General features: G+C 30.7%; 1 protein-coding gene across 1 annotated transcript; it reads right to left on the minus strand.

The window, feature by feature from the left end:
• Nucleotides 1-920: 920 nt before the first annotated feature.
• On the minus strand, nucleotides 921-11,393 carry LOC125837762 (potassium channel KAT3-like). Its single transcript, XM_049516840.1, has 13 exons — nucleotides 11,045-11,393; nucleotides 8,648-8,863; nucleotides 7,646-7,807; nucleotides 6,691-6,748; nucleotides 5,423-5,740; nucleotides 4,326-4,565; nucleotides 4,140-4,238; nucleotides 3,894-3,926; nucleotides 2,789-2,974; nucleotides 2,536-2,613; nucleotides 1,753-1,798; nucleotides 1,434-1,586; nucleotides 921-1,024 (listed from the first exon to the last, which is right to left on the minus strand). Exons 1-13 carry the CDS (start codon nucleotides 11,245-11,247, stop codon nucleotides 921-923), a joined length of 1,896 nt encoding a protein of 631 aa, XP_049372797.1. The 5' UTR covers nucleotides 11,248-11,393.
• Between the last annotated feature and the right edge of the window lie 231 nt (nucleotides 11,394-11,624).

The raw sequence follows: 11,624 nt of genomic DNA on the forward strand, positions 1-11,624 counted from the left end.
AGTAATATACATTTTTAGTATAAGTTTATTTCATTTTCTTTGATGAATATGGAGAAGAAATTTGAATTTTGAATTTCTTTGTTCGGTTAGGATTTGCCTGTCTGATTGACAGTAAGAAGAAACGTAAGCGTATTTTATGAGATTTAATTAGATTTTCAGTTTTTGTTCCTTGTTTTAGCATAACAGATGAATATTTCTTGTATCAAAATTAATGTATTCGAATGGTGACTTATGTATCCGAAAAGTAACAAATTTTAGGGGATTATCGTAATTACAAAAAGAGTAAGGATGATATATAATTTGTTCCTTACACTATGAGATTCTTAAAAAAAATTAAAAAGAGAAAAAGAAAGAAATGTAGAAGATGAGGAGTTAAGGAGAAAGAAAGATAGAGCCATAAGATGAAAAAGGTGGGGATCACACAATTTTTAATCAAAAAATAATTACTCATATATCATATTATACTTGTGCCTCTACCATCATAAAAATTTTCCACCACGATGTCCAAAACGGAAGCTAATCAGGGGCGGACCCATGTTAGGCGAAGGAGTGTTGTCCGGCCTTGTCCCTCTACCCTTTCTCACCCACCTATCGGCCTGTCGAACTCTCACAAACCGCTTACTATAGAGCAACGACAACTAGTATACCCAACCCCACCTTATGGTAAAATGTTCATCTCAATCACTGTTTTTTAAGGTACGTGCACAGTTCAAAATTGACAAGTAAAAATGAACGAAGGGAATACTAGATATTTCTTTCAAAGTGCAAAGACAGAAAGAACATTATGCATAGAGTTGTTTATGCTATTATGTTCAATCTCATTACCATATATTTACTGTAAGCTTCAACATACTATTATCCATATATGATGATATGGCTATCAACACACACAATATCTGCAGTACATTTGTTTTTTTTCCTCAAAAAATATACAAGTGATCATCCTCTCGCAGTGCAGCCAAATCCTCCACTTGAGAGCCATCCGCCATGACAATTGTGGTTCCTCTTCTCCCAAACTTACTTTCTGCATCCACCAAATTATATAATTAATTAGACATAATTCTGAATATTTGTCATGATTTATAATTTCTTGTAATCTTATCATTGATTCGAAAAGATAAAACACTACAAAAACCTGGAATTAATTATGAACTTTGTTGCTAACTATTGCTATATATAACTCGTAGCTAACACACTATTAGAAACAAAGGTTTTTTCTCACAGAGAATAAGTGTGAAGTTTGTGCTATAGAACATGGTTTTTTCACTTATTTCCTATCGAACCAGCTCACTGAAAAAATGCATGGTGGGAAACAGATCACTGAAATAGTGGGAAAGTTCCTAATTTTTCTGTATGAAAACATTATTATTTTTTCTTTTCCCACCGATTCAATCAAAATAACTGTGAGAATAGCCATTGAATATACTAATCACCTGCTATAGATAGGAGATTTTCAACTGAATCAGGTAGATGGATTAGTTTTCCTGCATTTCCTCCTGATTTTGGCTTATGGTCCGGTTGATATCCGTGAATTATCACTCTTGTAGGAGGCGTTTTCGACAGGGAAGAAGTAGTTGGGGATATTTCTGCACACAAAATGAGGGATTAAAATCACTACAAAATCAAGATCTAAAATATAAAGAAGTAAACACATAGAGAAGTTGGGAATCCATAATATCAATGCGGTCACGATATTTATATGTAAGCGTTATTAAATGTGAGATTTGTAATCTTGAAAATAAGACAGGTTACCGTTTTCTTGTTGGTTTTGAGCTCCAGCCTCATTCATTGAGACTTCCTGCAAGAAAATGAGACAAACATAAAAAGTTATTCAAAAGATTTGGACTCTGCATCTCTATTTGGTTCACTTATAAAATTAGCTTGTTCTGCATGTTAACTATGCCATGAAAGAATAAAAATCTTAGTAACATTTTGGCCGAATACATGGATATAGTCCGTCCCTTAAATTTGCTAGTAACTTTCATTTAGATATATACTTAAACTATGATATATTGCGATGAGCACCTGAACAGTATGAAAAAGATTATATCGTGTGTATTCTGACTATATTTTGAAAAAGATTATATCGTGTGTATTCAAGTGTCCATTATACACATACATTAACCACTCAAATATGTCAACTCCTTTAATTATATATATATATATATATATATATATATACACATTAGCCTCAATTAGTCGTAAATCTTTAAATCTTTATGCTTGTTCCAATTGATGTTCACTTGTATAATTAAAGGAGTTAATATATCTTATGACTACATACTGCGAGCTTGAACACGCGCACAAAAATTTAAAACAAAAATGTCTAAAAGAAAAACATTATCATATGTTCATGAGTTTATAGGAACATGTCATAATTTGAGTGTCTGACAAATTTAAAAGACTGTTGATGTATTTAGCCTAACATTTTTCACTAACATAACAACACATCCTCAAAATAATTACTGTATGAATTTAAGTTGATATTCTGTTTAATTGATTTCATATATAGGTTTTGCACATAAAATAAATTACCTCACTAATTAAATCATCAAGAAATTCTGATACTAGCGGCATCTCTGCTAGCTCCTCCTTTTTCAATCCCTTCAAATGCTGATATATAACACCATAAATTAACATCAACAAGCAACAAGTGTGACACGTAACTACCAGTTATTATCTCAGAAAGTCATTTTTTCTCATCGATTTTGAGTTTCTTCAACAAAGAAAGCGACTTTCTAAGATAATAACTATTAATTGAGTAACACGGGAAAAATAGATAATACACCTGAATAAAATTAGTGTGAATTATTTTTCCATCTTCATGAAGGGGTTGTACCAATTGCTTGAAATGATGATGACTAATACGAACAACTTGAGAAAGCCTTTTAGTTCTCACTGTGAAAGGTTGAGGGATATTGAATATTACACCTATTTCTCCAAACATTTGTTGAGATCCCAACTTGGATAAAAACTGTCAACAACAAAATAATGGGGAAAAAAAATTATTAGACATATATAATCAATTAATTATGAATAATCTAAGAGGTTTATTTTGATATTTGTGCTAGGTAGAGCAAAGGGTTTAGTTGAATCCCGTCTGTTAAAATATTGTTGTGATAATAGAGCAAAAACTATATTTTTTTAATTCTGTGCATGCATTCTCTTGAAATAAGAAAATATTAAGATGTGAAGTCATGATTTGAAGTTTATGTGTTCTTAATTCTAGAATACAACTTCAAATGCTAGTTAAGGGATGGCAAAACGGGTAATTAATATGGGTACCCATTCAAATTATTCATCTTAAGTGAGTTGGGTGGGTAAAAAATGAGTCAAACTCATATTACCCATTTAAAAGTGGATAGTTACGTGGATAAAATGGGTAAAAGAGATTCATTTATAAAAGAAAGAAAAATGACATTCATATTTTTTAAGGTGTAGGTGGGATCGGGATAGGGATGAGGAAAAAAATCAATTTTTTTTTTTGGGAAGGGGATTGGGGGGGGGGGGGGGGTGTAAAAGATGTTGGGGTTGGAGTGGAGGCGGGGGGGGGGGGGAATAAGGGGGTTGAAGCGACGTGGGTAAAAGATTTTGCTTTTGAAGCTTTTAAGATGATCCCTATAACAATATGGGTAAATATGGACACTCATATTATCCATTGGTAACTCGGTTTTATCCATTTAAAATATGAGTTGAATATTTTACCCATTTTTATTTAACTCATTTTCGATCGACCCATATTCGACTTGATCCGCTCATTTACCACTCCTTTGCTAGTTTTAGGAATTTGAATTGAATTTCTATGCTTATTTTAATGATTTTTTTTAACACAAATACAAAATTCAAATTAAAGTTATTGAGTTATGTCTAAGAGAAGAGAGATAGGTACATACTTGTTCCATTCCGTTCTTGTATGTTACAACATCCTGCAGTGGTCAATTAAGTAAGTTAGTAAATGTATCTTTTTATCTAAGTTGTTCGGACACTTCAAAAATGTTATCGCATTCATGTCAGATCCTTCATAAATACACTACTTTTGAAGTATTCGGCACACGCCCGATGACATTTTTAAGAGTTCAAACCTTTTTATACCAAGTGGAATTATTTAAAACTTGACTGCTGGAATGAATGTAACGTACCACAGCCCCAGACACAATAATGTAGAAATCTGTTGGTATCTCATTTTGTATGACGATATCCACTTTTGGTGGAAAATATTCTGCTTTAATTTCTGATACCTATAGTATAAAAAGAGACATAAGAAAAAATATTATACTTTGCATTGTTTGATCAAACACTGTTACATAAATTGAGAAAGAAATTACCAATTGGACAATAAAGTCGTCGGAGACTCCTTTGAAAAGGTGGGAATTTTCTAGAGTGGTACGAAAGAGTTGTTGTAAAATGCTAGATCTAATAGCCTTTGGCAAGTCTTCTAAAACTTGTTCTTGTTGTAGTTCTGCTGTCTTGAATTTCAGTGTCAAATGTGCTAGCATTTGTTCTCTTAGCCCTTCTGGAAGTCTATTCTTCTTTGCATACCTCAAAATCTCATTGATAGCATCCCTCTGCATGCACACATTTACTATTGTATAATTTACGTAAATCACATAGTGTTAAGACCTAATTAAATTATTTTTCTACTATTTTTCAAATTACAAGAATCCCTTAAAATTTATGGAATTCGGAACATCACTAGACTTTCGGATACATCATTGAACTTCTGGATATATCAACAGACATCCAGATAGGCAGATACATAGGGGAGGGATGTATGAGAGAGGGAGATAAGAATGTATCAGCAAGAGGGGAGCGATGTATCCGAGAGATGATTTTTGAATTTTTTTTAAATGATAGAGAATTTTAGAAATTATGATAAAATATAGAAAAATGTCATTCTCATTTCTACTCGTGCTAAAAGTTTAACATATTTGTTGTTGTTACTATGGGGTAGTAGTACTCTTGAAGCAAAAGAAGATAATTTTACTTGTTGGTCCTGCGGACTTTTGTTGCTCTTATGAAACTTTTGGCCTAAAAGGTTGCATCTTATGACAAGTCAAGCTTACTTGACATTCTGTAGTCCAAATACTGTTTTCATTTCTGCATTTATGATTTATTCACTAGGTCAGTCTGATCTGATTAGTTTTTTAAAATTTGCACTTAGTTTTAGAGTAGCAGCTATATTTCGATTCATCATATTATTTCAAGGGTTTCATGATTAAACCTTGAACCTTATTCATCTATAATTCAATTAATAAATAGGAGACTAGAATTGAAAGTTCGGATCAAATTGGTATATCAATACCGATTTGATCCGAGCTCTCTTATTGAGAATGCTCATTCAATGAATATTCTCAATGCTTCTTTAAACTAACTGAAAAGGAAATAATGTCACATAAATTGAGACAAATTAAGTATTACGTACCATGACGAAGGTTCGGACAGCGGTATGGACAATAAGGTTAGTCATGTTGCCAATCAAGTATGCAGTAAGGCCAATGTTGAAAAGCATGTAAAAAATGGTGAAAATCTTTTCTTCAATATTCACAGCATGAAGATCACCATAGCCAACTGTTGAGAGTGTAACAATAGACCAATACATTGAATAAGTGTATCCTAACCATACACTTCTTGATTTGAAACCAGGTATATTTGCTCCCATCCATGTAGATTCTGAATTATGATAACGTGTTGCCATCCAGTAATAGAAACAACCAGCTGAATGCACTGCAAATAGTGTCACCTATCGTACAATAACACACTCGTACCGTCAGACTTCTCTATAACAATACTTTTTTATAACAATTATGTCTTCAAGGTTTGATTGTTTATGAAGATCAATGTCGTTTCAAGAATTAAGATACATAGTCATGTCTATATTATATATACTTCCTCCGTTTCAATTCAAGTGTTTTAGTTTGACTAGACATAAATTGAAGAAAATAGTGAAGACATTTAAATCTTGTAATCTTAATTAAATTATAGATATATGTAATGTATCAAAATATTTTTTAAACTTGTGGTCTTAATCTTAACATGTCCAGAGACATTCTACTTTTAAAATAGAAAGTAAGATACTTAAATTTAAATGGAGAGAATATTGAGTTTAAGCACCGCTGGTGTAAAGAATTCGGGTTATGGAAAAAATATTTATCAGTAAACCTTTTTTAAATGTGAAAATTGTGATCTTAAAAATATATAAGATAGATTATCTGCTACAATAAATAGAGCTGACATGATTGTGTAACAATTCATTAAACTAATAGTGTATATAGGAGTTTAAGTTATATACTAATAATAATATAAATACTTTTTACGCTATTATTTAATTGTACTTCTATCAAATAATTATCAATTAATGCTAAACATAAAAATTAACCTACATATAATACCTTATAAATTAACTTTTACACCGACCCGTGAACATATTTAAACTCTATTACTCCCTTCATCTCATGAATTTATGTGAAATTGTTTGACAAAATTTAAGAAAGAAGAATTGTTAAAAAAGAATTATAGTCTAAAGCAAAATTTAAAACTAAATTACTTATTTTTTAATTATTTAAAAATATATATATTTTAAGAGTAAATTTAAAAGAAAAATATCCAACATAAATTGAGGTCGAAAAAGTATATATTATGATCAAGAAAAAATAATTAATGTAATGTATAGCTAAGATTATGAGTACTTACACAAATAAGTTTAAAATATCTCGTCCAAAAGTAGCTGAATCTAGTGTCCTTCTCCAACCTAGAACGCAAGAAAAAAAAAAATTGTTGATTGGTGTTTGCTTACGTTTATTATGTTGGTCAAACTGGTTTATAAATATTTTTTTTAACGTATTTATATACTCATTCGACAAAAGTCAAGAACTTGCAAATCAAGCATTTATAAGTATCAATAGAAGCAAAAAGAAGACATATAGAAGGCAACATAGTTGGGACGGTAAAATGACCGAGGAGTTTGTTCCAAGGCACCTACTGATGCGATAGGAAAAGCAAAACCATTTGACAGTATCAATAGGTTCAACTAGATCCAATAAATCAGTAAAGAAGGTATGAATCATCAAGTGTTGTTGGACAGGTTTGAAGAAGAAGACAAGAAAAAAATACTTCAAGTTACTTTTGATGGGAAATCAATCTTTTTTAATTCATGCTTTAGTAATAGAAAGTTTGAGGCTGGTAACTCAACTTTTTTCTTGATTGACATATTTTTACATTATTTAAACATTCTCATTTGTAATATCATCATGGAGTGTATTACAAACTCTGTGATGATAAAAAAATATTTAGTTCTCTCTGGCTCTTATTTTCTTCATGCTTGTTAGGTAACAGAAGTTAGGTACTTCATTAGGATTAGTAAGGTAAGGCATAGCCCCCCTTGCTTGTACTTGTCCCTATTGATATTTTTTATGTTTAATAAAAGATCACTAGACACTGTCTAGTAGTAAATTTGCCAAAAAAAACTATTTATAAGTAAAATCAATCAAAAATCATGAGTTAGTCATCAAATTGTGTCACGTGAAACTTATTTTTGATATAAGTTTATTTTCGAAAAATGAAAAATTTCATAATCAAATTTATCGTTGAAATTTAAAAATATGACTAGTGAAATTTAAACTGTGTCACGTAAACAGAAGAAATATACCTTGAGAAGAATTTACTAACACGGCGCAGTCGCCATAGTCTTAGCAAGTTGAGGAAGCCAAAGACTTGTGCTCGACTCGTTTTGCCAGTGACAACTCTGTATATGGCTTGAAATGGTAGAGTTGAAGCTACATCCATTGGAAACCATAGATGTGTCAAGTACCTTTTTACAAACACAAAAAAAATTTGTATTAATTGGAATCTCCATTGGCAAAAAAGGATAGAAAAGGGTACATGCACCTAAAGTGATGGAGTCAGAAATTTGATTAAAAGTGTATAAATTTTCTTCGCAGTTGTATTAACAGTATGCAAAATTAAATGTGCACCCATAGATAGCTAACATTTAACCTCTACACAGCACCAGAGGCGGAGTCAAGATTAAGAGTTTGAGGGTTCTAAATTTCTTAGAGAGGGGGTTTGAACCCACAACTCTAGCGTGAAAAGTATTTCAAACCCGCAACTCTAACGTGAAAAGCATTTTCATTGTCCCTTCATTACCACTAAACTGTCAATCAATTTTTTAGGGGTTCAAAAATTAATATACATATATGTTTATATTTAATTTTCTAGTACAAATACAAAATCTACGAAAAAACTATTGGACTTGTCCGAACACACGAACCCCACCTAGCTCCGTCTCTGCACATCACATATATAATTTTGTGTTGAAGCTAAGTGTACACGGACCACCCTTCGCCTAAGGGTGACTCCGCCCATGGTTGTAAGAATAACTAATTATCCGAGTTTCGACCTCACTTTACTAATAGCTTTCAAAACATTCTAGGTTATGGTAAAAAAAACGTATATGTAATAATAAAAAGTCAAACTTTTTTATAACAACATCATTTGTCGGATCACAATACTCTTTAGTTATTATAGCGCGCAAATACTATTATGGAGTATAACATAACATGAAAATAGCTAAGTTTAATTTTAAAGAGAACTTGATCAATATAATGAAATACTATTTTAAAAATGACTATTTTAGAGAGGTTTATCGTACCTGAACGCGATTTTCTTGTGATCTTCAACAAGTAAGTAAGTAGATTTGTCCAAGTATGCAACAAAGAAAGTGAGAATAATGTCAATAGCAAAGAAGGTGTCAACCACTAAATCAACAGGCAAGAGTGCTCCAGTAGATGCCTTGCTGAATGCTAACTCAAAGGGAGATGACCATGCTGAGTACACCACAAGTACAACAAGAAATGCTTGCCACAATCTACATTTGCCATAGGTTCAAAAAGTAAGAATTATTTTTGTTTTAATAGAATGACTTCATCTGTTTTAATTTATGTGAACTTATTTCTTTTCGTGAAAAATAAAACATATATGTTTAATATATGCAAATATTATGAGAGGTGAAGGTGGGGGTAGTGGGAGAAGGTAATCAATGTGAAACGATGGAACTTGTTTTTTCTACTACTATTATGAGGAAGTTATTTATTTATTTATTTTTCTAGAAAAAATATTTTTCAAAAAGCTGATCAATTAAATATGAAAAAAAAATAGAAAACGAAATTAATCCAACCAACGTATAGTAATTCACCTTAAGAATATTTGTTTTCTTCTGTCATTTCATTTACCCACGGTTAAATGTAGTTTTATTTTGATTCATCATTGAGGTTAAAGGAAAACTTAGAGCATATTTGCTGCCTACGTACGTTAGTGGAGAAATGTATATGGATATTTAATGACCAGAATTTAATAAAGAGAAATTGTATAGAAAAAGTAAAAATTACATAAATCTTATAGTGTACGTTAAGAGTTAATCCTGCTATGATGAAGTGAAAGAACTTTCACTATAGTGGAAAAAAGACATGTGGAGGCGAGTCGAACGAGAGCAAAACAAGTTTCAGTGGTGGAACTGCCTTCGCGATTCCATTTTAGACATAGTAAGAAGAGTAGCAATGCTGGATAAAGCCATAAGCATTGAGCTTACAGGGAACCAGCTGCAAAAAAACTAATTACACCTTATCCCTATTCTTTCCCAAATTACAAAAGTCTTTTAAATTTCTATAATCTTGGATGCATTAGGAAACTTGCGAGTACATAGCTCACGGATTGAGAATGATCATACATTACTTAATGGGAATGATGTATCTGAGAGGAGAGGGATGTATCAGAGAGGGAATAGAGATATATCTGAGAAAATATTTTTGTAATTTTTTATATGATAGAAAATTTTAGAAATTATAGTAAAATAAGATGTGTATTTATGTAATATTTCCTAAAAAACATTAGATGCACAAATAGAAATAAATAGATTAGAATAATTATGATCTCTCAAGTTCCAAAAATGTAAACGTCAATGAGAAGTAAGTTTTGTCTCTTGAATCAATAATTATGTCAAAAGACTCCATCAGATCCATTGAACATGGTTTTTAATCAACATAAAGTCAAAGCTCTACTCACTATTAAGCTTCATTAAAGTCCCTTAAATTTAGGCTAATCATATCAACAAATAGTAGTAACATTTTTTTTTCTCTCCGTATTCAATATTTATAATAAGACTCGATTAAATTTTCATTTTATGTTGATAAAATTTCAAATGAATGAATTCGTATTCGGTAGAACTCGTATACCAAATTATTAGATTAGTTCTAACTTCTAACTACCACACGTAAAACTCAATGGTGTCATGTGTCATTGGAAATTAAAAATTGACATCTTACATAATTTTGTTTTTAGCTAAACAACAAATTAGAAAGTGTCACACTTGTGATTTGAATTTATAATCTATATCTTATTTTTCACTCTATTTACAAGTATTATATGAATAATTATTTCTTTCGTTTCGATTTATTTGACGATTTTTTATTTTAAGTCAATGGCAAAAAAATGACATGTATTCATTTATTTATGAAACAGTTTGACTTTAAATTTTGCATTTTTGTTTTAATAAAATGATTTATAGCTATAGAAATTTCTCAAACTTGTTTTAAATTGCTTTGAAAAAATATTATTTTCTTATACTTTATGCTCAATTAAACACACCTTCATATAAATTGAGATGTAAAAATCTCCTCATTTTAATTTGCTTATGTTACTTATATTTTTAGTCGGTTTAAAATATAATATTATTATTTATATTTAGTAATTATTTACACCCAACATCGTATAAAGAAAACTAATTAAAGACCATCAGATTAAAAAAAAACATTTTTAATATCATTAGTTTAAGTTTATAAGAGTAAAAAATTCTCTTCATTTTTCTTAAATTTTGTATCGAATAAAAGTAAGATAATTAAACCAACTGAAACAAAGAAAATTTATATCAAATATAAAAATTTATTTCTTTTTTATTCCAATTTTCCTCAATTAAAAACACTATAACTTTCGAAGATAATAAGTATTAGTTGATCGGAAAAAAATGTCGATAGAAAGGAAGTAAACTAATTACCTGTATCTACGATCATAAGGAGCAATAAGAAATCTCTTAAGCCTAACTGAGCTTTCACCCATCACTGTTCCAAAAGCTGGCAACAAGCTGCTTGAAAGTGAGGCTAAATTTCTGATTTCGCCACTCGAATGTCGTCGGAACAACAACGGCATCGGAGACCTCGTTTCCGATAACGGCATCGGAGACCTCCTCGTCTCCGACATTTTTTTAGCTGAGAAGATAGAGAGAAGAAGGAATTTTGAGAGGTGGGGATATGGAAGAGACTTAGTTTTTTTGTTTGTTTGTTTGTTTTAGTTCTTAAATATATGAGACATAAGGGGCGGAGCTTGTAGCCTGCTTATAAATTCGAGCAATTTAATATATTTTATTTAAACAATATATCTATATTAATAAAATTATTAAGATATATAAATATTATATTTACAATTTAATTTTTACATATTACTTAAAATCATTGTTATAAAATTCAAAATAAAGTTGAATTTAGGAGCCTTTGTATGACATGTTGAGGTAAGGGAAAGTTGTGTTAAGCATCATCATGTAGACTAATAATATTTTAAAATGCAGATAACTTAGTTAT

This window comes from Solanum verrucosum, unplaced genomic scaffold (genome assembly GCF_900185275.1).
Source record: "Solanum verrucosum unplaced genomic scaffold, falcon-dt-bn FXZP01000091.1, whole genome shotgun sequence".
In the NCBI taxonomy this organism is placed as follows: Eukaryota; Viridiplantae; Streptophyta; class Magnoliopsida; order Solanales; family Solanaceae; genus Solanum; species Solanum verrucosum.